The sequence below is a fragment of the Lissotriton helveticus genome, chromosome 1_1 (genome assembly GCF_964261635.1).
Source record: "Lissotriton helveticus chromosome 1_1, aLisHel1.1, whole genome shotgun sequence".
Classification (NCBI taxonomy): Eukaryota; Metazoa; Chordata; class Amphibia; order Caudata; family Salamandridae; genus Lissotriton; species Lissotriton helveticus.
In genome coordinates this window covers 1,627,199,490-1,627,227,268 of record NC_136057.1, presented here as the reverse complement: position 1 = coordinate 1,627,227,268, position 27,779 = coordinate 1,627,199,490, and the positions used below count along the sequence as shown (strand labels likewise).

The following is a 27,779-nucleotide window of genomic DNA, read 5'->3' as shown; positions in this document are numbered from 1 at the left end:
AACAAATCAGCACCCATCCAAACTCTCAACTAAATTGCTTCCCCGGTAGCTACCAGGGAGCGCCAAATACAATAGAAGGAGGGAGGTGTCCAAGAGCCAGGTGACACCAAATCAGAGTAATCCAACCATCACACACCTTACCCCACACATGTCACAGCTCCCGCTGTAGTTCCCAAAGTTAAGGGAGCCCTACTCCAAATACTCCCCCCCCCAAAGCCCCCGCCTATACCCCCGTCACCATCTCACCATACCCCACAGTGTGATAAGAAAAAGAAGGGGGAGTGTCAAGAAACCAAAGCACCCTCCAGTCCTGGAGAAAGTCTTACTGTACTATGCATCGGCAATCTCATCAGCAGTCCCTGGTGTGACATGAGGCATAGTGATGCTCGCCGAGTCCGATTCTTCAGACGCCATCCCAGCTGACCCCTTCTCAGAGTCAGTCGCTCCCCTCAATTCCGGTCACTGCTCTTGCAATATCTCCATCACTGCCATAAGCGCTGCTGATCGTTCTTTTTCCGTCTGAGATATCGTTAGCCTCTGGGATCTGAGCCTCCGTCTTCCGGAGCACCATGGCCGGGGAGGACGTGGCACCCCCTCGGCAGCCTCTGGGCCACGACCAGCTTCTCCCTGTCCCACCCAGTAGGATTCCAGCCAGTCCCATGCTTCCTCAGGAGTGTTAAAAAAGAAGGTTTTGCCATCCATGGCCACTCTCAGCCACGCCGGAAACATCAGTGAGTATTGTAATTCTTCTGTACGGAGCACTTTCTTTACTTCCAAGAAGGAGGCCCGCTGTCGTTGCACTTCGAAGGTGTAGTCAGGAAACAGCGTCACACTTCCATTATTCACCCTAAAGGGGCCCACAGTGCATGCCCTATTCAGAAGAATGTCTCTGTCTTGTAGCGGAGCAAGCGTATCACCACAGGCCTGGGAGGCCTCCCGGGAGTCAACGGGCATGCCAGCACCCTATGCGCCCTCTCCAGGGTAAAGAAAGGGGACAATCCCTCTGGGGCAACCTCCATCCTAAACCAGGCCTCCAAATAGTCCACCATACTGGCTCCTTCCACTCCTTCAGGCAGCCCTACCACCCGCACATTGTTCCTTCTGTTCCGCCCCTCAGTATCCTCCGCTCTCTTCTCCAAATTTTGAAAACGCCGATGCACTTCTCCCATCTGTGTCTCAAGAGCCTTGTGTGCAGGATCTAGGACTCCCAAAGTGGGTTTGGTTTGTTTTACTCGGTCTGCCAGTTTTGCGTGGTCTGCCCGGAGAAGGCCCAACCCCACAGACACCTGTGCTATATCCTGCTGGAGGGCATCCCTAGTTTCCGTGATGGCCTTAAGTATTACCTCCACTTGCTGCTGCATCGTATCGTATCGTATCGTAAGGGATGCTTATAAAGCGCACTGACACCATGGGTTTCCTGGCGCTGGTTGGAAGTAGAGGAGGCAGAGAAATTAACCAGATTGGGGAAAAAGCCAAGTTTTTAAAGATTTACGAAAAAGTGTCAAAGAGTTAGAAACTTTAAGGGAGAGGGGGAAAGAGTTCCAAAGCTTGGGGGCCAGGTATGCAAATCTCCGGCCCCGGATCTGCAGAGCTTATAAGAGGGAACAGTCAGGAAGTGAAGATGGGAAGATCTCAAATTGCGGGACGGGCAATAGGGTCGGATGAGAGATTTTACAAAGGTGGGGCAGAGACCAGCCAAAGATTTGAAAGTGAGGCAGCCGATCTTGAAGGCTGCCCTAGAAGCAACAGGGAGCCAGTGGAGTTTGACGAGAAGGGGCTTGGCAGATTGCCACTTGGGGATCCCTAAGGCCAGTCTCGCCGCCTGATTTTGGACCACCTGTAGTCTGCCCACCGATGTTTTAGGCAGACCATGGTAGATCGAGTTGGAAAAATCCAGGCGGGAGAGGACGAGGGCCATGATGACCTGCAGGAGGGCATCGGGTGTCAAAAGATATGCCACTTTCCTGATCCTGCGCAGTTGGTAGATGCAGGACGAGACCACGGTCGCCACCTGCGGCCCTAGGGATAGAGCGGAGTCGATAGTGACCCCCAGGCTCTTCACCGAAGCCACAGGGGTGGGAGAAGGGCCCAATTCCACCGGACAGAATTGGGGCCCCCAGAAAGTGGAGCTCCTACCAGGAAGGAGGAGCTCCGTCTTACCGGGGTTCAACTTTAGCTGGTTATGGCCCATCCACTGGAGAATATGGGACATAGCTGACTGAAAGTTGGGAATAGCAGAGGGGGAATTAAGAGGGAAGATAAGCTGCAGGTCGTCCGCGTAATTAAACACGGTGACGTCCCACAGCCTTAGAGAGAGAAGAATGGGGCGAAGATAAAGATTGAAAAGAAGAGGAGACAGAGAAGAACCCTGGGGGACCCCACAGAGCAAATGCTCTCTAGGAGCCCTGAAAGCACCCAGGCTTAGGGTCTGAGACCTGCCCATCAGGAAGGATCTGACCCAGGCCAGAGCCAGGCCCTGGATGCCAGCCTGCTCGACACGGCGGAGAAGGATGTTGTGATCCACCGTGTCGAAAGCGGCTGACAGATCTAACAATACCAGGGCCTGGGGGGTGCCCCTGTCAACACCGTCCCTCAGGGCATCCAGCACGGCCAAGATCACTGTCTCCGTAGAGTGGCCGGGTCTGAAGCCAGCTTGGTTGACCTCGAGGAAGTTGGAGCTCTCGATAAACTGTGAGAGACAGGTGGTGACGTGGGCTTCCAGGATTTTTGAAAAGAAAGGTAGAAGGGAGATGGGGCGGTAGTTTGCCGGAGCGGCGGGGTCAGCCCCCGGCTTCTTCAAAAGAGGCACCAACACGGCCTCCTTGAAGGAGCCCGGCACCGTCCCGGAAGAAAGGGAAGAATTTAGCAGGGGGAGGATACAGTCAGGTAGAGTATGACAGATGTCCCTCAGAATAGAGGGAGGGCAGCAGTCATCCGGGGATCCCGACTTGATGCGGGTGGCAAGAGTGGCCAAAGAGGTGGGGTCTAAGAGAGGGAATTGTGTAAAAGAAGAAGTGTTGTGGGGAGGGGGAACAGATCCAGCGCCAGGAGCCATAACAGGGATGGTGTCCTTAATCAGTGCGATTTTTTCAACAAAAAAAGTGCTGAGGGCATTACATGCTTCCTGTGTAGGGGCCTGAGTGGGAAGCGTCCTGGGGTCGGAGGTGAATTCATTAAGGATTTTAAAGATTTCCTTAGACTGGCCAGGAGCAGATGAAATTTTACCAGAGGCATAGGTTTTTTTGGCAGCCAGAATAGCAAGTTTATACCCATTGCGGGCAGCCACGTAAGCGTCTCTGCTCACAGGGCTGTAGTCTCTCCTCCACTTGCGCTCAAGCTGGCGAAGTTCCAGATGGAGGGCTTTTAGGTGGGGGGTAAACCATTTGTGGGAGTTACTGTGCCGGGATTGGGGGAACTCAGTGAGGGGAGCAAAGATGTCACTGGCTGTAGTAAGCCAGTCTGCCACGAGGCCGTGGAGCTCGTCGATACCAGTGTCATTAGGTGGCAGAGGATAGGTTTGGGACAGGTGAACCAGTAGTTTGGAGGGATCGACAGCCTTCCACTTGCGGGCCCTGCCATTCTCCCGTGGGGGGACCTTAATCTGGCCGACCGCTGAGAAGGTGGTATCGATCAGGCAATGGTCCGACCACACACAAGGTGTTATTAGTGGGCAAGAGGACGTGACTCCGTGGGTCCAAACATGGTCGAGGATGTGGCCACCCTTGTGGGTGGCAGACCTGACTAGTTGGTTGAAGTTCAGGTTTGAGAGACCCTCGAACAGTTCGGAAGCATGTGGGCCGGCGTCCACGTGTTGAAACCAGTAATTAAAGTCCCCAATGATGATGATACGGGACGAGCAGGTAGCAATACTGGTTAGCTGATCGGTGAAGGATGAGGGAAAGGACGGCATGGAATGGGGAGGACGGTATAGTAGCACAACAGTAACTGCGCCTACCTCGGTCCCCAGGCTAAGAACCAGGGTGTCTACATCCGGTAGAGTCATGGCCGCAGAGGCAATAATCTTAAGATCCTTGCGTATTACCGCTGCCACCCCTCCCCCGGTGCGGCCCCCTGGTCGGTTGTTGTTGATTAAAAAGTAATCAGGGGGTAACGCAGCCAGGATGTCTGGGAGAGTCGTCTGTAAGCCAAGTCTCAGATAACAATAAGACGTCGGGGCTTTCAGACATAAGAAGATGCAGGATGTCGGTTTGGTGCTTGACCATCGAGCGGGTGTTCAGGTATAGGACCCGGATGGACGACTCGGGGGGAGCCGGGACGGTAAATGATGGTTTTGGAGCAAGCTTATCATCCCCTTAGGGTGCGACTCCAACGCCTCCGTCTTCCGGTGATCCACTGCCTACTCCTCTTGTTCCGGGGGTGCACCCCCCCTGCTTGCCCCGTGGCTTTCCCATGACTGTCCTCTCCACAGGTCCAGTAATTCTACCGGCTATCTACTGTTTCTCCTCCAATCCTCTGCTTTCGTCAGAGATTTTCACGATGTTCCTCCTTACTAGGCGTCCCCACTTTTCTCCTCAGTATAGGCTAGCCGCCACCCAGCTTCCAAGGCTCATGAGTCACTCCCTTGGCTTCTCTTCTCTGGCTGTGACACCACACAGTGAGGCGCTCAGACAGCCTCCTGGCCCTCCAGGCAGACACTCCCACAAAGTCACTCCTCAATAGGCTTGGCCATGTCGGTGCAGAAGCTCTCCAAAGACATATGGCCATCCTCATCAAAGAAGTGGCCAATTGATCTACAACCCTCTTGGTCTCAAAGGTGGAAGGTTAATGTGTCGAGACCTGGAGTGAAATCCGGGTTGTTAACAATCTGTGTCAGGGGCGATGGGAAGGAAGTAAGCCCACAACTAGTTTCAGTCGAGTCCCAGGCCTTCAATGTAACACTTATGACAGGGGAGTGGTATATCCTTTATGGTCGCTGGGTCTCTTGGAGGAAAGGAATCTTCCACAGTGTCTGGCCAGCTATGGCTCTATCCATGAAAAGCCAGTGCTTTTTCGTTGTTGGACCATTGGAGGAGCTCTTGAATTTGGGTAGCTTGATAGTAGCAGTGAATATTTGGTATTCCCAGGCCCCCTTAACTCAGATATCTATAAGTCAGTTCTCTGTGAATCCTCGGCCTCCAGCGGCGTAAGTCCTGTCTGGTTTGAAGGAGTATGCGTTTGTAATTGAGGGCGGTGGTGTCCTGGGTGGAAGTTGTCAGCTTGAGCCCTAAATGAGGAATTGAGTCTGCCGCTCACTGTATTGGGCTTGACTGTTGCAGGGTCTCTACAGTAGAAAAGTGGAGGGAAACTCCAAGAACTTGGGATTTTTTAATATTGACCGTAAAACCCACTGCTTGGGGGAAGGCCTCAAGCTCTAAAAGAAATGCTGGTGTTGAGACCTGGGTCTTCCAGAGTTGCGATGACATCATCTGCATATAAGCTAATTGTGTGCCTTTCTCCACAAAGCACAAGTTACTTACCATCGGTAACAATATATCTGTAAGAAACATTAGTTAGTTATAGATTCCTTACCTTAGAATTACCCGCAGGCATCAGTTTCTTTGTCAGCAGTACCTCTGTGCGTCGGAAGGTGGCGTCGGTCAGCTCCGCGTTTGTCGTTGGCTTCGTGGTCGCCGGGATGACGTTGCAGCAGCTACTTAGACGCCGCCCTGAAGCACTGACATCAGTTCTGTACATGACTTCCGCGCCAGAAACACAGAGCCATGCAAGACACTGACCATTGGTGCACAAAACTAGGGCCCTGAAAGGATGTAATTAACCCTAGAAATCAGTTCACAGAACGTGGAGGATGGGTGGAGCGGTATGACATCTATAACTAACTAAAGTTCCTTACAGCTATATCGTTACCGAAGGTAAGTAACTTGCGCATCTGAAAGAAACACGTTAGTTATAGATTCCTTACCTTAGAATAGATACCCCAGCAATACCAACCCTGGTGGTGAGTCTGCGAACCAAGATCACACCATAAAATCCTGGGGAACAGAACAGCCAAAGAAGCTGTCTCTCCAGACTTGGCTGTCCAGGCAGTAGTGTTTGGTGAACGTGTGCAGTGATGCCCACGTGGCCACCTGTCAGATGTCTTTCAGAGGCACTCCTCTTCCCAAGGCAGTAGTGGCTGCCGTCGCCCTGGTGGAGTGAGCGCGTAGCCCCACTGGAGGGTCTTTTTTAGTTATAGAATAACAAGCCTTAATACACAACACAACCCATCTCGAAATATTGCGCTTGTGTACGGCCCGACCCTTCTTTGCACCCACGCAGCCAACAAAAAGTTGATCATCCACCCGGAACTGTTTTGTGCGATCCAGAAAGAAAGAAAGCTCACTTTTTGGGTCCAGACGGTGGAGCCGTTCTCCTTCCATTGAAGATGCAAAGGCGGAAAGAATGCGAGCAAAGTAATGGTCTGCCCGATGTGAAGGCATTGACAACCTGAGGAAGAAAGGATGGACAGGTCCGGAGAACCACCTTTTCTGGGTGAACAGACAGGAAAGGAGGCTTTGAAGAAAGAACCTGGAGCTCACTCACCCTTCTAGCAGAAGTGGCTTTGAGGAAAGAGCCTGGAGCTCACTCACCCTTCTAGCAGAAGTGGTGGCTACCAGGAAAGCAGTCTTAAGAGTCAAGAGACGTAAAGGACAGTTATGAAGCGACTCAGAGGGAGTGCCCATTAAGTAAGTCAGTACAAGATTAAAGTCCCACTGAGGCATAACGAAAGGAATTGGAGGAAAGAGATGCGTTAAGCCTTTCAAGAAAGGGTTAACTACCGGGGACTTGATAATAGAGGGCTGATCTGGCAGCCGGAGGAAAGCAGAGATGGCTGAAAGGTAGCCCTTGATAGTGCCCAGAGCAGAGCCCTGCTGGGCTAAAGAGAGAAGGAACAAGAGGACTTAAGAGAGAGGGGCAGAAAAGGGATCCACAGCCTTTGTTGTGCACCATGCCACAAATTTGATCCACCGGCAGGCGTATACCGTCTTTGTGGAGGGACGCCTGGCTGCCAAGATTACTTCACAGACATTGGGAGGCAGGTCAAAAGACGTCAACTGCCACCGCTCAATCTCCACACAAGGAGGTGGAGACTGCTGCTGCGACAGAAGATCCTCCCAAAAAGGCAGTCGGCTCGGAGGATCGATGGCCATGTTGAGCAGCTCGGGACACCAGACTCTTCATGCCCAATCCGGAGCCACAAGAATGACTTGGGCCTGGTCACGCCTGATCTTTTTCAGCACTCTGGGCAGAAGTGGTATAGGGGGAAAGGCGCACAACAGACCCCAACTCTACTCGTGACAAAAAGCATCGCCGAGCGAGTGCCGCCTTGGAAATTCCAACGCGTAGAATTGCTGACATTCTGCATTCTCTTTGGTGGAGAATAAATCTAACCAAAGCTCTCCCCATGGTTGAAAGAGACTTTGCAACACCTCCGAGTGAAGACGCCATTCGTGATCCATCATGCACCTGCAGCTGAGTTTGTCTGCCCTGGCGTTCAGAGAACCTGCCAGGTGTTGAACCACCAAGGAAATGCTGTGATGTTCCAGCCATGTCCAGAGACGAAGAGCCTCCTGACATAGGGTCCATGACCCCACCCGCCCTGTTTGTTGCAATACCATATGGCGGTGATGTTTTCCGTGAACACCTGCACTACTCTTCCCCGGACAGAGTGAAGGAATGCCTTCAGTGCAACCCTTCAGGTTGAGGGCAGACAAAACCTGAGCAAGCGTCAACACTTTTAACTTCTCCTTCTAGAGGAAGCGATTGACATCCCTGAGGTCCAAGATAGGACGCAGGCCCTTGTCCTTCTTGGGAACCAGAAAGTAGTGGGAATAGCAACCATGTCCTACTTCTGGGAAAGGAATGCGCTTCATGGCTCCCTTGGCCAAGAGAGCTGTAACTTCCTGATGGAGAAGTGCCAGATGATCCTCTGACGTGCGGTGGTAATGAGGTGGCTTGGCTGGAGGGATAGTCTTGAAGGGGAGGGAGTACCCTCTTCAGATTATCTGCAAATCCCACCTGTCCGAAGTGATGGTGCGCCAGTGGGGGAGATGATTGCGAATCCTGCCGCCCACTGGCATTTGATGGGCCTGAAAGGTCGGACTAGGAGGGTTTGTAGGCTGCTGCAGAGGGGGGATTGGTGGACTGGCCCGCCCGTTGGCCCCCTGAACCACAATGCTGGTTCCCATGTCCCCGGCCACACGAAGATTGGGCGCCTTGCTGCGGCCTGTGGCCCTGGGTAGGACGTAGTGGGGCACCCCTTCCGTAGCCACGAAAGGGTCTAAAAGCAGACTGCGCCGGACGGAAGGAGAAGCCCAGGGACTTGGCCGTAGACTGTGAGTCCTTCGGTCTGCCCAAAGATGGCGTGCATTGCCTCATAGAACGTACGAAGCTGGGTGGGGGTCGCTCCGGGTCCCGGAAAGGGAGGGAAGCTCGGAGTCAACTTGTAGTGTAGTTCCTATTTCCCTTATAGGCTCTGGGCATTGGAATAATATACACTATAGTTTTGGTATAGGACTGAGGTCAGTATGCCTCTATTGAGTACATTAAACTTAATTACTTGTGTGTGCCAGCTAACTCACTAGAAACTTCTCGAATGAACAAGAAGGGATTAATTTCTGACAACCGCATAAACATGACAACTTTGTTTCCCTTAGAATCGGAACAGTTCTCAGAATCGTGCAAACAATAGATAACAGTTTTTCTCAGTCGATCGTGCATGCTTCCTTTCTGCAGAGTTACACACAAATAGATAGACGGGCGTTTCAATAAAAAGGATTTATTGAACAGTCTTATTTCTCGTGCAAGAGATATGAACTGCTACAATCGTAAGACAGAATGCGAAATAGAATACGTACAGCGTTATTAGTAAGATAAAATAATACTGCAATAGCATGGATTTTAGCTATGACATATATTCATAAATACATACATAAATAACACAGGCTAAAATGTGAATACTCGTCTGGTGCTTCTAGCTATTTCTACCCCAGTGTACCTAACCTAAGTGTAGTTTGAGGTAAGAAGTAGGTGCTGTTTTTCTATAGTCTAGTTTAGCTATAGTTAGTATTGCCAAGAGTCCCTCTAGGTTCTAGTCTGCTCCATACCTTAGAATGAGAGAGGTTGGAATCTCTTTCCGGGTCTCGATCTCTAACCCCGCGAAGGGAGTCAGAAACACTGGAGCTGGATTCTCTGCGAGGAGGATGACAGCATCTGGTCAGTGCGTCAGGCAGGGACTCAGATTCCTTCTGATCTTGCCGTGACAAGCCGTATCCAGCTGTGTAGCCGAGCCATGGTTTGCCAGGGTAAGTGCAGGTATATTTATACCTTGAAGGTATTTAGGAATGCTAGCATTGACGTAAAAGTTGGGCAGAGGAACGTCATGAATGAACCCCTAAGGAATAGTTGTTCATGCATAATAAATGAGTTCTTGGAGAAATCAATATTCTAAGCAGGGGAAGTCCTAAAGGCTTAAGAGTCTGGTTTTCCAAGAACTCGTTGTGACGTGGGATGGACGGATGTAGGTGACCATGCCTGTATTTGGTTTGCATTGGCAATGCCTAGATAAGGACTGGTATCCTATGCCTAAATAAGGGCAAATGAGAGTTGTGCCTATATAAGGGCATGATTCGGGAAACCTATGTACGGAGTATCTAAATCAAACACAACAAACCCTTCAGGCTCCACGCGCGGAGCCGTGGGAGTGGCACCATCCGCGTGCCTCTTCAGATCGGCTGATCAACGAGGAGAAGTCGAAGATCGACGATGCTTCTTCGACTTCTTCTTATGCTTCGACTTATCCGACTCTGAGTGCGAAGTCTTGGATGACTTCGCGCCGGAATGACGATGGCTCTGCGATGGTTCCCTCGGCCTACCTCTGGAACAGGACCTTGATCGGCGCAGAACTGACTGCCGGTGTTCGAGCAGCTTTCGAGACCGCCCCCACAAAGCCTTTGGCGACAACAACTGGCAGTCGGAGCACAACTTGGGGTCATGGTCGCACTCCAGGCAGAAAAGACACACGTGGTGCGGATCCGTCACCGACATCATGCAAAGGCAGGATCCACAGGCCTTAAAACCGGATATCCCTCATGCACCTTAAGGAGTCAAAGACTCGAAAAGACGTCGACAAAAGTCAAGAAAAAGATAGTCAAAAAGTTACTGAGGTACCGCTCTTCCTGGATCTGCGCTGGCTGGCGCGGAAAAAGAAATAACTGACATCAGCGCGCGAGGGCGGCATCTACGTAGCTGCCGCGACGTCCTCCCAGCGACCACAACGACGAACACGGAGCTGACTGACGCCATCTTCCGACGCGCAGAGGTACTGCTGACGAAAAACACTTTCCGGATTCAGTCTGACGCATGGGGTAATTCTAAGGTAAGGAATCTATAACTAACGTGTTTCCTTCAGATACTAAACCCCTCTAATCAGGGGATTCTCCTGTACCCTTTGTGCCATGGGCTACATGTAAAGAGCGAAAAGGAGGGGTGAGAGTGGACACCTCTGCCTCATCCCTCTGGTGATCGGAAAGGGGGATGACATGTGTCCATTTCACCACACTACTGCTGATGGGCGGGTATAGTTGCTGAATATCCATTTTCTAAATCGGTCCCCCATTCCAAAGTGTTTGATGGTGGCTTCTAAGTATTGCCAGTGTACCCTATTGAACGCCTCCATGGCATCGATAGATAGCAGTGTGCGTTCCAAATCCTGATTTTGGGCCCTATCTATGAGATGAATCAGTCTTTGCGTGTTATCGCAATTTTGTCGAGTTGCAACAAAGCCCGCCTGGTCGGGGTCCAGCAGTCCTGGCAGCATTGGGCCTAAACTTGCCGCCAAGTTCCCGGTGAAGAGCTTCAGATCCACGTTTATGAAGGATATTGGTCGGTAGGAGGCACATTGCTTTCTATCCCTGCCGGGTTTCAGGATTACAACTATGGAAGCCAGGAGCATCATGGGTGGAACGTCAGCGGAGTCAGCAATTGCGTTATATAGTTTCGTTAATATTGGCGCTATGATATTACAAAAGGTTTTGTAAAATGTGGCCGAAAACACGTCTAGGCCTGGAGTTTTAAGAGGTTTGAGACGGGTAATAGTAGAAATCACATCATCTATACGAATCGGGCTGTCCAGTCTGGGCGCCTGGTTTGAGGTCAATTTGGCTAGGGTTGCCCCTTGGAGGTATGCCAATGATCCCTCCTCAGGAAGTTGTGCTGTGTAGGGATCAGCTTAGGAATCACGGAACGTCTGTGTTATGTACAAGACATCAGTCTGTTCAGAGCCAGTCTCGTACCCCACCATTTGAACAGTGGCCTCCGGGGTTTGCTCCCATAGTTTGTTAGCTATAAGCCATCCGCATCTGTTCCCCCTCACGTAAAAGGAATGTCTCTGTGGCTGGGCAGCGTACTCCGCTGTGTCCATGTCCAGGTTAGCTAGCTGTGATCGCCCAGCTTCCAGCTGACGCCAGACCCATGGAGGCCTGTCCTCTTGTGAATGCAAACCAGCTTGAGCACTTGTTTAGAAAGATTGTCTCTTTTGTCCCTGCATATTTTGTTATCCACAGAGGAAATTGCAATAAGGGCCCCTTCTGCCACTACCTTGAGGGTTCCTCTGAGGGTGGTGTTGGGGTCGGTGTGCATCTCGAAGTGCAGGTGTTCGGCAGTGCTGAGGGTGTCATCGGTGTTTGTCGAGACTTTGAGAGTGTTCCTGTGGACGATGGCGATTCCTCCTCCTACTCCCTTGGTGCGGTGATCTTATAGCCTTCTGGGATGGCTATGGCGAGATAGGGTGCCGAAGAGGGGTTCAGCCAGGTCTCCGTCAGGAAGGCGACGCCTGGGGTGTTGGAGTCGAGTAGGTCCCAGAGTTCAACTGCGTGTTTGCGGGCGGAGCGGGTGTTGAGAAGGATGCATCTGAGGTAGTTGGGATCTTTGCTAGGTGGGTTAGCGGGCCGGATGCTGGTGAAGCTGCAGTTCCGGCAGGAAAAGGGTCCTTGGTAGGGGTGGGCGGAATTTGCGGAATTGCGTTACGCACATCTCTGCAAAACGGTAAAAAAATCTCTGCGAACACGCAGAAATTCTGCGAACACGCGGAATTACTTGTTCACGATGCTTTTTTCCTGTTCGCAATCGCAATTTGCTCGCTCTGGGGAAAATATCTTGTGAACACGCATTTTGAGAACGCAAACAAGCAAAAATTTTGCAAAGTCGCAGAAGGTAGAATTTTGGGCAATTTTGCGTTCTCCATTGAACGCAAAATTATCCAAATTCCGCAATTTCCGGGAGCGGAACGGAATTTACCACCCAGGCCTAGTCCTTGGGTGAGCTTTGGGGCAGCCAGGCAGCAGGTGCGTGGTCGTCCGGCGTTGATTGCGTGGAGGGTGCTGGAGTTGTAGGGTAGACGGTCATCGTGGCGTTCACGGGGGCCAGGGGTTCTGGTGCTGGGCATGGGCCAGGCACGGGCGGGCGCAGATGGGCTTAACTTAGGCGCGCCTTCGGCAAGCCATCGGCGTGCCCTCTGCCCACGGCCATGCTGTGGCCGCCATATAAGGGGAGGTGGGAGGGAGGAGCAGCTGGGAGCCGGGTGGCGAATGGGTGAGCGAGGGCGTGGGGCCGCAGGGAGGCACGGCGGGAAGAGAAGGCAAAGGGGTAACGGGGGAAGGGGCACCAAAAAACTATTAACAAAGGGGCAACAGAAAGTAATTTAAAGCGGCACAAAACAGTCAACAAGTCAACACAAAGGATATAGCGCAATGCAGAAGAATACACGCAGGGAAGAGGGGGCGGCACACTTATGGAGCGGCAGCAGTGGGCACAGAGGCAAGCACACACAGGCGCAGCTGAGCGGCGTGGGGAGCGGCCTAACCGGCAAGCAGGGTCAGGGGTCGAAGTGGGGCCTCCAGAACCCGTGTCCTCCGATGCCCTTAGTAGCAGCTCTGAGGCACTTTCCTGGAACGTGGCACAGTGGGCGCAAGTGGAACCATGGCATGGCTCAGGCTAAATTCTTATGGAGCTTGTAGGGGATGTGGTATGTTTGAAAAACAAAATACATATTTGTGAGCATATGTGTTTTTCCTATAAGAGATCCACAATTACTTATTTGCATGCAACTATATAGGGATGCATTGAGGTGAGGGCAACTAGTTTGGTGCCACCTGTTGTGACAAATTTAGCTTGGCTCAGGCAATTTACATATCCAAAGTATAGAGGGGACCTTCATTTATTAGGATCAATATGAAAATTAGTGAGCCAAGTTGATCTTCATGGGAGAAAGGATGGTTATTTATTCGTTTATAACTCCATAGGAAAGCATTGGCTGGATAGTGGCACAGTGGGCACCAGTGAAACCGTGGCATGTCTCAGGCTAAATACATATGGAGCTTGTAGGGGGATGTGGTATGTTTGAAAAACAAAATACATATTCGTGAGCCAATGTGTTTTTCCTTTAAGACAACCACAATTACTTAATTGCATGCAACTATATAGGAATGCACTGAGGTGAGGGCAACCAGTTTGGTGCCACCTGTGGTGACAGATTTAGCTTGGCTCCGGAAATTTACATATCAGAAGTATAGAGGGGGCATTCCTTTATTAGGATCAATATGAAAATTAGTGAGCCAAGTTGATCCTCATGGGAGAAAGAATGGCTACTTATTCGTTTATAACTCCATAGGAAAGCATTGGCTCGATAGTGGCACAGTGGGCACAAGTGAAACCGTGGCATGGCTCAGGCTAAATTCTTATGGATCTTGTTAGGGGATGTGGTATGTTTGAAAAACAAAATACATATTTGTGAGCCAATGTGTTTTTCCTATAAGAGATCCACATTTACTTATTTGCATGCAACTGTATAGGAATGCATTGAGGTGAGGGCAACCAGTTTGGTGCCACCTGTGGTGAGAAATGTAGCTTGGCCCAGGCAATTTACATATCGGAACTATAGAGGGGGCCTTCCTTTATTAGTATCAATATGAAAATTAGTGAACCAAGTTGATCTTCATGGGAGAAAGGATGGTTACTTATTTGTTTAACTCCATAGGAACGCATTGGCTTGAGAGTGGCAGAGTGGGCACAAGTGGTACCGTGGCATGGCTCAGGCTAAATCCTTATGGAGCATGTAGGGGGATGTGGTATGTTTGAAAAACAAAATACATATTTGTGAGCCAATTTGTTTTTCCTATAAGAGAACCACAATTACTTATTTGCATGTAACTATATAGGAATGCAAAGAGGTGAGGGCAACTAGTTTGGTGCCACCTGTTGTGACAAATTTAGCTTGGCTCAGGCAATTTACATATCCGAAGTATAGAGGGGACCTTCCTTTATTAGGATCAATATGAAAATTAGTGAGCCAAGTTGATCTTCATGGGAGAAAGGATGGTTATTTATTCGTTTATAACTCCTAAGGAAAGCATTGGCTTGAAAGTGGCACAGTGGGCACAAGTGGAACCGTGGCGTGGCTCAGGCTAAATACAAAAGGAGCTTGTAGGGGGATGTGGTATGTTTGAAAAACAAAATACATATTTGTGAGCCAATGTGTTTTTTCTTTAAGACAACCATAATTACTTAATTGCATGCAACTATATAGGGATGCATTGAGGTGAGGGCAACCAGTTTGGTGCCACCTGTGGTGACAAATTTAGCTTGGCTCAGGCAATTTACATATCAGAAGTATGGAGGGGGCCTTCCTTTATTAGGATCAATATGAAAATTAATGAGCCAAGTTGATCTTCATGGGAGAAAGGATGGTTACTTATTCGTTTATAACTCCATAGGAAAGCATTGGCTCGATCGTGGCACAGTGGGCACAAGTGAAACCGTGGCATGGCTCAGGCTAAATTCTTATGGAGCTTGTAGCGGGATGTGGTATGTTTGAAAAACAAAATACATATTCGTGAGCCAATGTGTTTTTCCTTTAAGACAACCACAATTACTTATTTGCATGCAACTATATAGGGATGCATTGAGGAGAGGGCAACCAGTTTAGTGCCACCTGTGGTGACAAATTTAGCTCGGCTCAGGCAATTTACATATCAGAAGTATGGAGGGGACCTTCCTTTGTTAGGATCAATATGAAAATTAGTGAGCCAACATCTTCATGGGAGAAAGGATGGTTACTTATTCGTTTATAACTCCATAGGAAAGCATTGGCTGGAAAGTGGCACAGTGGGCACAAGTGGAACCATGGCATGGCTCAGGCTAAATACATATGGAGCTTGTAGGGGGATATGGCATTTTCTAAAAACAAAATACATATTTGTGAGCCAATGTGTATTTCCTATAAGACAACCACAACTACTTATTTGCATGCAACTATATAGGAACAAATTGAGGTGAGGGCAACCAGTTTGGTGCCACCTGTGGTGACAAATTTAGCTTGGCTCGTGCAATTTACATATCAGAAGTATAGACGGGGCCTTACTTTGTTAGGATCAATATGAAAATTAGTGAGCCAAGTTGATCTTGATGGGAGAAATGTAGGTTAATTATTCATCAATAACTCCATATGAATGCATTGGCTTGAGGGTGGCACAGTGGGCACAGGTGTTGACATTGCTTGGCTCAATGTAAGTTCTTATAGAGCTTGTAGGAGGATGGATTGTTTTTAAAATGATTGTGATCGAATGTGAATTTCTTATAGGGAAAGTAGGATTACTTATTAGAATATAACTGCCCGGGATGGCTTGAGGTCAAGGCAACCCATATGGTGCCACAAATTATGATCAGCTCAGACAACTTACAAACCGGTTCTGTAAAGGAGTGGTCCATTGCTTAAATTGTGATGGTGGCAAAGTTGTCCCATGTTTTGGTGGAAAGGTTGCTAGTGTCAGACTTAATACTAATAGACGTAATAGTGTTATGTTTTGTATTTCAAAAACAACATATTCACTGTATGGCAATGCAGAGTCCTATAAAATGGAGTTAATTGAATTATTTACAATTGCATTTTATATAAAATGTTGCCTACAAATAAAATGCTGGCTGAATAAGATGCTGACTGAATGACATGCTAGCTTCAATCAGCGAAGAATTAGCTAACTTCAGCCTGCGAACAAGAAGCTGGCCGAATAAGTAGCTAACTTCAGCCTCATGCCAAAGGGCAGCTGAGCTTTGTACATGGTTTAAGACCAGCATAAAGTCATCGAGTGATAAGAGAGGTAGCTGGTTTGTGCGCTGGGTAATGTGAAATAGATCGCTGAGACAGCGCGTTGTGCAATTATTGCTGACGTTTTAACTGAACTGCTCCCCAAAGCCTACATTCTGCATGATGATCAACCCAAAAACATGAACTTTCAAGAAAATCAAATGGATTCTGCCAAAACCACTAGATGGCAGTGTATGCACAGTATTTGAATCCATATTACTTGATCTTCTGAACTACGTTTACAAATCTAGATGGAGTTTGTCAGGCTTACAAATTACAACCCTTCAACCATAAAGTTTGAATAATCGGAGAGGCGAGTTTGGGCTGGAGTTTGTAGGTGGCTAGTTTAGCTGGATTGTCTTACCTACTGGAGCATTTCAAATGGAACCCAAACTACCTTAATTGTAATCTCTCTCCTATCACCATTATTTGTAATATTTGCTGCTTGACCTAAACTACCTAAATCTAGAATTATATGCCTTTCTTGGGAAAACTAATACGTGTGTTAGAAACGTAACTAAAGCTCTAGGGACATCGGTGAAGTCCCAATGACTAAAGCTGTTTAGGTTTTGTACATTTCCAGGAGTAATTACTGGATTCAACAGTAATGCTTTTGTTGATTTTATTACATTTCTACCATAAGCAAACTTTCTGAATGTGCACAACGGATTGTTAAAACCCTTCAGAGACAGCACGACGGTCCTGTGTGAATCAGATTTCCCTCAAAAATTGCATGGCAATAATTATTTCAAGTCTGATTGGTTCAAACGATTACAATGTACCTGGAAAAAAGTCTTAATTCAGAGTTTGATAGAAATGTATTTTGGTTTTCTACTTGAGCTTTCAGTTCCATTCGCTTTCACCAACCTATTTATTTCTTCTCCTGGATGTCTTTGTTTTGCAGAAGCCGCCTCTTCGCCTCCTCCTGTCCCTCAGAGCACAAGTGAAAGCCCCGGTTTCCCAGACAGCCAACGGTAAGACGCTGTTACAGTATTTCTTGGTCCTAGAAATGGGGCATGTTTTCATAACTGGTATTGCCATGGAAATGAAACCGTGTGCCCAGTATGGCGGGACACATTGGGGTAGACCAAGAGGCACTGACATTTTCACAGTGGCTAGTGTAAAGTCTTGTGGGCCCTAGGCCCTCATGCTCGCAATCACTGACACAGACACACTGGCTGCATGGTGCAACTGGCCCAGAGCACGTGCGCTCGGCCACTTTTATTATAGCTGTGTCACCTGACCAGTGACATCAGTGGTGGGTGGGTGTTTAATGCTGACTGACTGAGTCCTTACATCCCTCCCAAAATTGGTGAAAATCAAACCAAACGGAAAATGTCCAAAACCCTGTGGGGAAAAGAAAAACACCACAATATAACATGGTTTCAAACGTGTCTCTTTGGCTGCTTGAAGGCCGCAGACAGTGTAGTTCCTGCATTCCGGACTAACAGTTCTCTGTGGCACAGCTCGCAGTTGTTCGGCGGGTTAATTCTTTGTCTGTGCCGTCTGGACGTTGCTATCAGCCCTGCCTTTTCTTCGTTCACTTGGTGATGATGATTAGTTGGAGAGAGAGATGGATGATCTAGGTGGTGTTTGTCTTCTGGCTTCTTTTCTCCATTCTGGGTCCGTGATGTTTCCGGGCAGGCTTCAGTGTGTCTCTTGGCAGGTGAAGAGAGTAGGTGCAAACATCCCTCTCACTAGGATGCCCCTCTCGCCGGTGTTCTTCTCTCACAAGACGTCCGGAAGGACCTCTTTGCCAGGCTTCCACTGGACTGGTGTTTGGGTCGCGTTGCTCTACCATAGCCTTCGGGCCGTGAGCAGGGCGCTCCACAAGCCTCACCGTTGTGTCCTAGTTCCACCTGAAGGTTGGGTTGTCGACTCTTTTCCTTGCTCGCAAGGCTTTCATCCCCTTGGGTCCTTCAGACGCGCTTCTGTAGACCTGTCTCCCGTGCGGGACTTGCTGCCACCAGAGTCCCTTGAGGCCTCTGCTTCCTGGGTTGCCACGGGTTGGTGTGAGGTGGTCAGTTCCTCGACTTCCGGAGGAGTGAGCAGTCTCGCCATCCATGCTTCCGTTCAACCCCAGAGGTAGATATCGCAAACAGTCTAGCTTGCTCTCTTCTGCGATCGCCATGTGGATGGCTCGTAGGCAGCGGTCTTCGGTCTGCGCTGCCAGTGCTCTTGCCAGGCCTAGTCTTCCACTGCACTCGGGTGTTCCAGTGCCTGTCACCTTCCTTCTTTCCGCAGGGGCGGCTTCTTCTTGCAGTGGCTGCATACCACTCTGACTTCTCCTTCATTCTTCTTTTCTTAGTGGCGGTGGCCACTCTGATCTTTCTTCATTCTTCTTGAAATGGCAGCTTGCCATTCTGATTTCTTCTTCCTTCTTTTCTTAGTGGCGGTGGCCACTCTCCTTCTCGTGACGTAACCTGGCCCGTTCTTCTTTCATCTTCTCTGGCCAAGATTCCCCATGCAGCACGCGCACTCTGCACGTGTCTTCCTGGTCTTGTCCTAGTCCTAGGACACTATCTTCTTGTCACTCAACTCCCAGGGTTAGCGTCGCGACCTTCACTTCCTCTTTCTGTCGCCTCCATTAATTGTGAGGTTGAAGTTCGTTGGTCCATGTCCACGGACTGTGCCTTGGCTGAACTTCTTGGACCTCGTGCTGGTCCCTTCTGCCGAGGTCTGGCAGGTAGGCTTCGTGTTGCTGAGCTTCTTGGACCTCGTGCTGGTCCCTTCTGCCGATGTTCGGTAGGTAGGATTCGTGGTGCGACCATCTGGCCGGTTGACTTCTTGGTACGACCATCTGGCTGGTCGGATTCGTGCTTTGTGACCAGGTTGAGTGGTCAGGTTGCTCTTGTGTTGAGTCTTCAATGCTGCGGGTTGTTTGCGCAACCATTTTCCTTTCATTGCGGGGTGCTCCTACTTTCGCCATTCTTCTGCAGCGATGACCTGTGGCCACCAGGCATCGCTGTGCTCTCTTCCGGCGTGGCGTAGGTGCTTCTTGTCGGGAATCATTCAGTCAGCTCTATATACTACACAGGACATTTCCGCCCCAAGAAGTCATTCAGGGTTGTGGTGAAACCTAGAATGGTGAACTTCTGGGTAGATGTGAATTAGTTAGGGAATTCAAGATGGTCGCCGCTATTGCCGTGGTGACATTTCGGCGACGTTCTAGTCTCCCGCTATCTTGAAGAGCGAGAGCGCTGAGAACTGCGCACTTCAAAATAGACTTTACCGTGAGTGGCCGCAATCCAAGGCGCTCACAGGAGTTTCGAGTTAGCGTTTCTGTGTGAATAATTCATAGTCCTGTTCCTAAATATCTTAGTCCAGAGTCGAAGTTGGGTTAGCTGAGAGAACCAAGACTGTGAACAGTTCTCGTCTTTCGACGCGTTAGAGAAGAGAAGTCCGTCGAGAGCAGGTTGCACTTTGACAGTTATTCTAGCAAGAGTCTGAGGAGTTCTTGTGAGAAAGTCTTCTGAATTCTTCCTGAGGAAAAATATTCTCAACTTGCAGTTCCAACCCCGCAGCTAGGACAAGTCTGCGGAGGACGGCAAGTCGGCATCCCCTGAAGGACCAAGTAAGACTTTTCCAATTGTCTGGAAGACCTTCTAGTTTTCCTCAGAGCTCCCCTATTGCGCTGCCCCTATCTCTTCTCTCCCCCTTTCACCTTCCTGGTTCCCTTTTGCGCGCATCTTCCAAGAGTTCAAGACTGTCTTCATGAACTGCATGACCAACTTCACATACTTGAGAGCAGACTCCCATTTGGCAGCAACGTTACCATAGAAGAAGGTAGGCGAGGGAATACTGGGTTGAAGATTAAGGTGCATTTCCTCTAATTCAGTTCCTAACGGGGTGTCCTCCTTTTTTCAGTGTTGTTCACTCCTTCATGGTAACCACTCGCAACCACATACAGAGAGGGGCAAGGCTCTAAAGACAACTGGTAGGATAAACTGGATTTGAGTACTATATGTCCGGGAAGTGTAGTTGGAGTTTCTGTATTGTCTTTCTCTCTTTCCTCTGTGCATTAGGAACCCACGAGCTGTCCTGACCACCAATAGAATATAGAAGGTCAAGTGGGTGCCAGATGTCGTTGGAGTGTCTCTCTTTTCTGTCCACTTCCCCTTTCCCCGTCTCTGGTGCCGTTGCTCGTGAAGCGGCGTCACTGGGGACAGGGTATTGGGAGCCAGCATCAGTTCTGCCTCTGCGAAGAATCTGGGATCTGACAGTTTGAAGTGCCCAAGTGGTTCACTCGCCCAGGCAGAATGGTTGAAGAGTTTAGTCTAAAGTCCCTTGGGGAAATGTTAGCCGGGATACAGAGAGAGATTGGAGCTGTGAGGGAGGAAAATAAAAATTTGAAACAAGAGTTAGTAGTTTCTCGTCAGGAAACCTTGCTGTTGTCCCGGAATGTCGATGGGTTGGCAATGAGTAATCCCGCAGGGTCTTCCCCAAGTTCTAGTAAGAGTACCACTGAATCTGATACCAGAACGGTAGCACAAGTTATTCATTCTGTTTCTCCCTTAATTCCTTTAGCGGCTCCGGAGCGATTTCATGGGGACCCCCAAAAGGCCCAGTTGTTTCTGACCCAATGTTCATTACATTTTATGTGTCGTCCTACCCTTTTCCCTGATGCTCAGTCTAGAGTGGCGTTTGTCTTGTCATATCTGGGCGGGGACGCTGCAAATTGGGCAATGCCTCTGGTAACACAAGATGAACCATTCCTGCATGATTTTGATCAATTTAAAACTGAGTTTCTCCGTATATTTGATAGAAGGAGGATATCTCCGGCTACTGATAATGAATTGCTTGAGCTCAGACAGGGGTCAGGAGATTTGATTACCTATTTGGCACAGTTTAACAAACTCATTGTCGAAACTCAATGGCCTGAGGAGAAGAGAGCAGCTCTGTTTTACCGAGGACTTCGGGATGAACTGAAAGATTCCCTAGCCCAGATACCTAACCGGCCAACTGAGCTTTCGTCCTTGGTTGATTTGGTGTTGGAGTTGGATTTTCGTAGTGTGGAAAGAAAAGGGGAAAAGAAGAGATTTTCGAGTCAGTATTCCACGCTTTGATAGAATGAAGACAGAAGGATCTAAGATTGTCAGTGCCCAGTCGGAGGTCGAACCAATGCAGATTGGCGCAGTTCGTGGACCCCTGAGTAAGGAAGAGAAAGAACAGAGAAGATTGAAGAGATTGTGTTTGTATTGTGGAATGCCGGGGCATTTTGTTAAAGAATGCACAAAACGACCTAAGATCCAGATGAAGGGAAACGCCATGAACCATCAGTAGAAGGGGTCGCTCTGATGGCGGAAGTTGAGAAGACGATCCCAGAAGGTCATTCGCTTTCGAACACATTACAGACTCTGATGCCTCATCTTATCTTGCAGTTGACCTTAAAGTTTCGAGGTCAAGAAATTCCTGGAGTGGCGGTAATGTTAGACTCAGGGGCCACGGGCAATTTTTGCGACATCAAGTATGCAGAGCGAATGGGCATCCAGTCTATCAAAAAAATTAAGAGTGAACCAGTGAGAGCGGTGGATGGAACCAACTTGTCTTCTGGCCCAATCACTTGTCACACAGAACCTGTGGAACTTTATCAAGTAGATGGTCATCATGAGCAGGTGCAATTTAATCTGATTGACGCGCCGCAGTTTCAGTTGATTTTAGGCTTACCATGGCTTACCTTGCACAATCCAACAATTAATTGGGAAAATCGGACAGTGAAGATGCAATCAGATTTTTGTCATGAACATTGTTATAGTCCGGATCCACCGAAGCTCATTCCGACTCAATCGCAATTACTTTCGCATGGGGGGCAGACGGTCAGTGTGATTACGTCTGTGGAAATTCCAGCGGAATAGCAAGAATACAGGGAAGTCTTTAATGAGAGAGAAGCTGAAGTATTACCTCCACATCGCTCCTATGATTGTACTATCGATTTGGAGCCGGGAGCGGTGCTTCCTTGTAGCAGAATTTATGCTCTTACGGAAAAAGAGAACCAATATTTGAAGGAATATCTGGATCGTTATCTGGCAAATGGATTCATTAGACCCTCCCAATCCCCGGTATCCTCGCCTTTGTTTTTTATTCCTAAGAAGGAAGAGGGAACTTTAAGAACCTGTATTGACTATCGAGCGTTAAACCGAGCCACCATCAAAAATCGATATCCTTTGCCCTTAATTTCGGTCTTGTTGGATCAGATCAAAGATGCTCAGATCTTTACTAAACTGGATTTGCGCGGGGCCTACCATCTGGTGCGGATGAAGGAGGGACACGAATGGAAGACCGCATTCCGAACGAAGTTCGGTTTGTTTGAATATTGCGTGATGCCCTTCGGCCTTTGCAATGCCCCTGCTGTGTTCCAGCATTTTATTAACGATGTCATGGGAGATTTGATTGACAAGATTGCAGTAATCTATCTTGATGACATTTTGATTTTCTCTAAAGATCCTCAAGAACATCCCGAACATGTGAAGACGGTGCTGCATCGTTTACAAACTCATCATCTATTTGTAAAATTGGAAAAATGTACATTCAGTTCCAATCGAGTGGAGTTTTTAGGATTTGTGCTATCTCCACAGGGAGTGATGATGGATCCGGGAAAAGTACGAGCTGTTGAGGATTGGCCGTCGCCCAAGGATGTGAAGGAGATTCAGAGATTTCTGGGTTTTGCTAATTTTTACCGTCGATTCATCTCCGGTTTCTCACAATTGATTGTTCCGATTACTCAACTTCTCAAGAAAGGGGTGAAATTCCAGTGGTCCAGTGAGGCTGAGAACGCTTTTGTTACCCTGAAGAAGAGTCTCACATCCGCTCCACTCTTACGTCATGCTGATCCAGCTGAACCTTTCTTTGTGGAAGCAGACGCTTCGGATCAGGCGATTGGAGGGGTCTTATCACAGAGACATCCAGATACAGGGCAACTGCATCCCGTAGCTTTTCGATCACGAAAACTGAATGCAGCGGAAATCAACTACACGATTGCTGAAAAAGAGCTTTTGGCTGTGAAGGATGCCTTCGAAGACTGGAGACATTATCTTTTGGGAGCTCGACATAAAGTAACCGTGTTCACGGATCACAAGAACTTGCAATTCTTGAAGACGGCAAAGACTTTAACCCCCCGGCAGCTACGTTGGTCTCTCTATTTTTCTGACTTTGATTTTGTTATTACTTATCGACCAGGCAGTAAGAATGGGAAGGCGGACGCATTGTCGCGAATTGATACTGTAGAAACACAGCATTTGGTGGAGGTCCAACCAATTATTCCGGAGACTCAAGTTATCTGCACAGTCACCTTGGATGGATTTCAAGAAGCCGTCAAGAAAAGTCTGTCTGCAGAAGACATCAAGGCTTGAGTAGCTCAAGATCCAGAACGCAAGTGTTACCAACAATTGCCATACTATCGAGAAGCGTTATATCTCCCAACCCTGTCCTTACAAGAAAAGGCCTTGAGGATGTGCCATGATCAACCATTAGCTGGACATAAGGGCATTATGAAAACTCTAGATCTGGTTCAGCGTTATTTTTGGTGGCCTGAGCTGTCTGCCTCTGTCAAGCAGTATGTGTTGTCTTGTGATCTATGTGCCCGAAGTAAAGCTACACAACAGGTTCCACAGGGTATGTTGCAACCCTTACCAACTCCTACTTGTCCGTGGCATACTGTATCCATGGATCTGATTGTTGATCTACTCCTTAGTAAAGGGTTTAACACCGTTTTGGTCTTTGTGGATACTTTCTCCAAGATGTGTCATTTTGTCCCCCTGACTGGACTCCCTTCTGCAAAAGAGTTGGCGAGATTATTTGGGGAATACGTAGTGAGGTTACATGGAGTTCCCAAGATAGTGATTTCTGATCGGGGGGCTCAATTTGTTTCCCACTTCTGGAAGGCTTTTCTTAATGGATTAGGGGTTGAGCCTAGGTATTCTACAAGTTATCATCCCGAGACTGACGGTCAAACTGAGCGTCAAAATCAGGAACTTGAACAATATTTAAGACTGTTTCTTATGGATCAGGGAGGGGAGTGGGCTGATCAGTTGTGGATGGCTGAGTTCGCATGTAATAATGCGAAAAGTGCATCTACAGGCTATTCTCCTTTCTATGTCAATTATGGCAGACATCCTAACCCTTTTTGTGTTCAGGAGGAATTGGGGGTGCCGGCAGCGGAGGAGTTGTTGAAAGACATGTCTTCCCTTCACAAATCTGCAGAAGAAAATTTAATTCAGGCTAAAGTAAAGTACAAGCAATATGCAGATAGATACCGTAAACCAGCTCCAGAGTATCAGGCAGGTGACAGGGTGTGGTTGTCCACTAAGCATTTACATCTCAAAGGGAATAGGAAGTTTCAGCCTCGGTTTGTGGGTCCATATCTAATTGAAGAGGTTCTGGGTCCAGTCACGGTGAAATTAAAACTTCCTCCAACCATGAAGATTCACCCCGTCTTCCATGTGTCATTGTTGAAGAAGACTTCCCCTCAGGTTAGGATAGAGAAGCCTCCTCCTCCACTTCTTGTTCAGGGACATTCTGAATATGAGGTCAAAGGTATTCTGGACTCCAAGATCCGTTCCAATAAGTTGTTCTATCTGATAGATTGGAAAGGATATGGTCCGGAAAATCGCTCCTGGGAAAAAGCTGAAGATGATCATGCTTCTCAGTCAGTCAAACGCTTTCATTCTCAGTTCCCGTCCAAGCCAGGACCGCTGTCTCGGTCATTGAGAGGGGGTACTGTCAGGAATCATTCAGTCAGCTCTATATACTACACAGGACATTTCCGCCCCAAGAAGTCATTCAGGGTTGTGGTGAAACCTAGAATGGTGAACTTCTGGGTAGATGTGAATTAGTTAGGGAATTCAAGATGGTCGCCGCTATTGCCGTGGTGACATTTCGGCGACGTTCTAGTCTCCCGCTATCTTGAAGAGCGAGAGCGCTGAGAACTGCGCACTTCAAAATAGACTTTACCGTGAGTGGCCGCAATCCAAGGCGCTCACAGGAGTTTCGAGTTAGTGTTTCTGTGTGAATAATTCATAGTCCTGTTCCTAAATATCTTAGTCCAGAGTCGAAGTTGGGTTAGCTGAGAGAACCAAGACTGTGAACAGTTCTCGTCTTTCGACGCGTTAGAGAAGAGAAGTCCGTTGAGAGCAGGTTGCACTTTCACAGTTATTCTAGCAAGAGTCTGAGGAGTTCTTGTGAGAAAGTCTTCTGAATTCTTCCTGAGGAAAAATATTCTCAACTTGCAGTTCCAACCCCGCAGCTAGGACAAGTCTACGGACGGCGGAGGACGGCAAGTCGGCATCCCCTGAAGGACCAAGTAAGACTTTTCCAATTGTCTGGAAGACCTTCTAGTTTTCCTCAGAGCTCCCCTATTGCGCTGCCCCTATCTCTTCCCTCCCCCTTTCACCTTCCTGGTTCCCTTTTGCGCGCATCTTCCAAGAGTTCAAGACTGTCTTCATGAACTGCATGACCAACTTCACATACTTGAGAGCAGACTCCCATTTGGCAGCAACGTTACCATAGAAGAAGGTAGGCGAGGGAATACTGGGTTGAAGATTAAGGTGCATTTCCTCTAATTCAGTTCCTAACGGGGTGTCCTCCTTTTTTCAGTGTTGTTCACTCCTTCATGGTAACCACTCGCAACCACAAACAGAGAGGGGCAAGGCTCTAAAGACAACTGGTAGGATAAACTGGATTTGAGTACTATATGTCCGGGAAGTGTAGTTGGAGTTTCTGCATTGTCTTTCTCTCTTTCCTCTGTGCATTAGGAACCCACGAGCTGTCCTGACCACCAATAGAATATAGAAGGTCAAGTGGGTGCCAGTTGTCGTTGGAGTGTCTCTCTTTTCTGTCCACTTCCCCTTTCCCCGTCTCTGGTGCCGTTGCTCGTGAAGTGGCGTCACTGGGGACAGGGCATTGGGAGCCAGCATCAGTTCTGCCTCTGCGAAGAATCTGGGATCTGACACTTCTGGAGTGTTGCTTCTGGAGGGTTGCGTCACCACTCCGTTGACGTTCTTCTGGTCTTCCCTTTCACGGGCGCTGATGGCTGCGCTCTTTGTTCGCTTTTCTTCTGCGTAAGTTCTGCGTATCCTCTAGAATGTCCTGCGTGGAGTTGCTGCACTCCTGAGGCGCTTCTGGAGCGTTTCTGGGGTTCTGTTGCGTTCTTGCGCTTCTGGCGCGCTCCTGCGCCGTTGCCTTTTATTCTTCTCTGGCTGTGTGGCGGTTTGGTGGCGTTCCGGTGTAGCAGTGTTCTTGCGCTTGGTCAGTTTCTCCTGGTGTTCCTTGCGTTTTTGGTGCGCTCTTGCGCCGTATCCTGGCGTGTTCCTTACGTTTCTGGTGTGTTCCTGGGCCGTCTGCACACAGTGCGTTACATTCTGTATTGCTCTTTGCCCTTTAGTCTTTTGCTGGAGAACAGCTTGTCCTGTGCTGCTGCTGTACTTCTTTCTCCTCAGCAAACCTGGATCTGCCTCGCTCTGTCCCTCAGTGTCCTTCACATTATTGCAGCCTTCATACTTCTTATTCACCTGGTGGGCGCGCTAATGTACTTTGGCCACTATATGGCCCTGCAGGGTTAATTTATGGCAGATCACGGCCGTTTTCTTTGCTTTTGGAACCTCGCTCGGTTCCATGGTGCTCGTCTTGGCGTTCTGCTGTGTTGCAGATTGGCTGCACGTTCACGGGCTTCACTGGGCAGAGTTGTGGGCACTAGTGGGTGGAATTCCTCTGATGACTGCCGCCAGAGACATGCATGCAGCGGACGTTCCTGCGAGCCTTCCCTATTCATTGCAATGAGTCTGTTCAACTTCTTCATGCTCCTCGCAGCAGCCGCTTTCAGTTCACGGGCTGCGCATGGCTGGATTCGCCGACTAGACGTCTCAGTTCGGCTGCACCAATGCCTACAGCTGCTTTTCGGTGCACACCGGGGAGGCCAGATGCTCACATGAGGCCTCTAGCTTCACCACGGTGAGTGTTGCTCTTGTTCCCGGAGTCTTCACTGTAATTTGCGGCGGGACCGGCGTCTCAGTAGTCCGGCCCTGTTGGCGCTTCATTCCTCATGGCGCTGCAGGCGGGGACGGTTGGAGCAGGCGCCTGGGGCTGCTTGCTCCACTCTATAACAGTGCCCCTTTATCTGATGAAATAATCACTATGCAGCCAGTACTGGTGTGTAAACATAGGTTTAATTCCCGGAGCGCCGGGGAGACGCGACCGCTAACTAACATGGCTCGGCCGCTATGACAAAATGTCCGCCCTTCCGGTTCCGTTCTCCGGCGGTGAAAGACTAGACAATCACCACATATCTCCCCCACATTAGAACAGTCTTACTTAATGCTCATGGTGAAGTCCTCAAACCTCCTAGGAACTCTGACCACTCTGCCCGCTCTCGTTCTCACTTCTCCCTTCACTGTCTCTCTCTTGATGATGCTGGGGGCCTTGTCCTGCCAGCTTCTCACATTTTCGTTCCCTTGACCAACCTCATTCAGATTCTGGTTTATCTCCATGCTACTTTTCTCCCAGGAGGTCCCTTCTCCTGCTGTGGTCTCTTCTCCTTCCTTAGTGTCAGCGTGCTCATTCTCCATTCTCCGCACTTCCTCTCTTCTCACCCGTCCTTGTTCTTCTTTGTCTGCAGCAGGATGTGGTTCTTCTTCTGAGACTGTCCCCC

General features: G+C 48.9%; 1 protein-coding gene across 2 annotated transcripts in view; it reads left to right on the top strand.

Moving 5' to 3' along the window:
• Positions 1–27,779, top strand: part of LOC144829387 (uncharacterized) — an 815,409-nt gene that overhangs the window by 533,637 nt on the left and 253,993 nt on the right. For both annotated transcript variants that reach the window (XM_078688502.1, XM_078688493.1), the window contains one exon: positions 17,043–17,112. In XM_078688502.1, the coding sequence (XP_078544628.1) occupies positions 17,043–17,112 (70 nt within the window). The remainder of the gene's footprint in view (positions 1–17,042; positions 17,113–27,779) is intronic.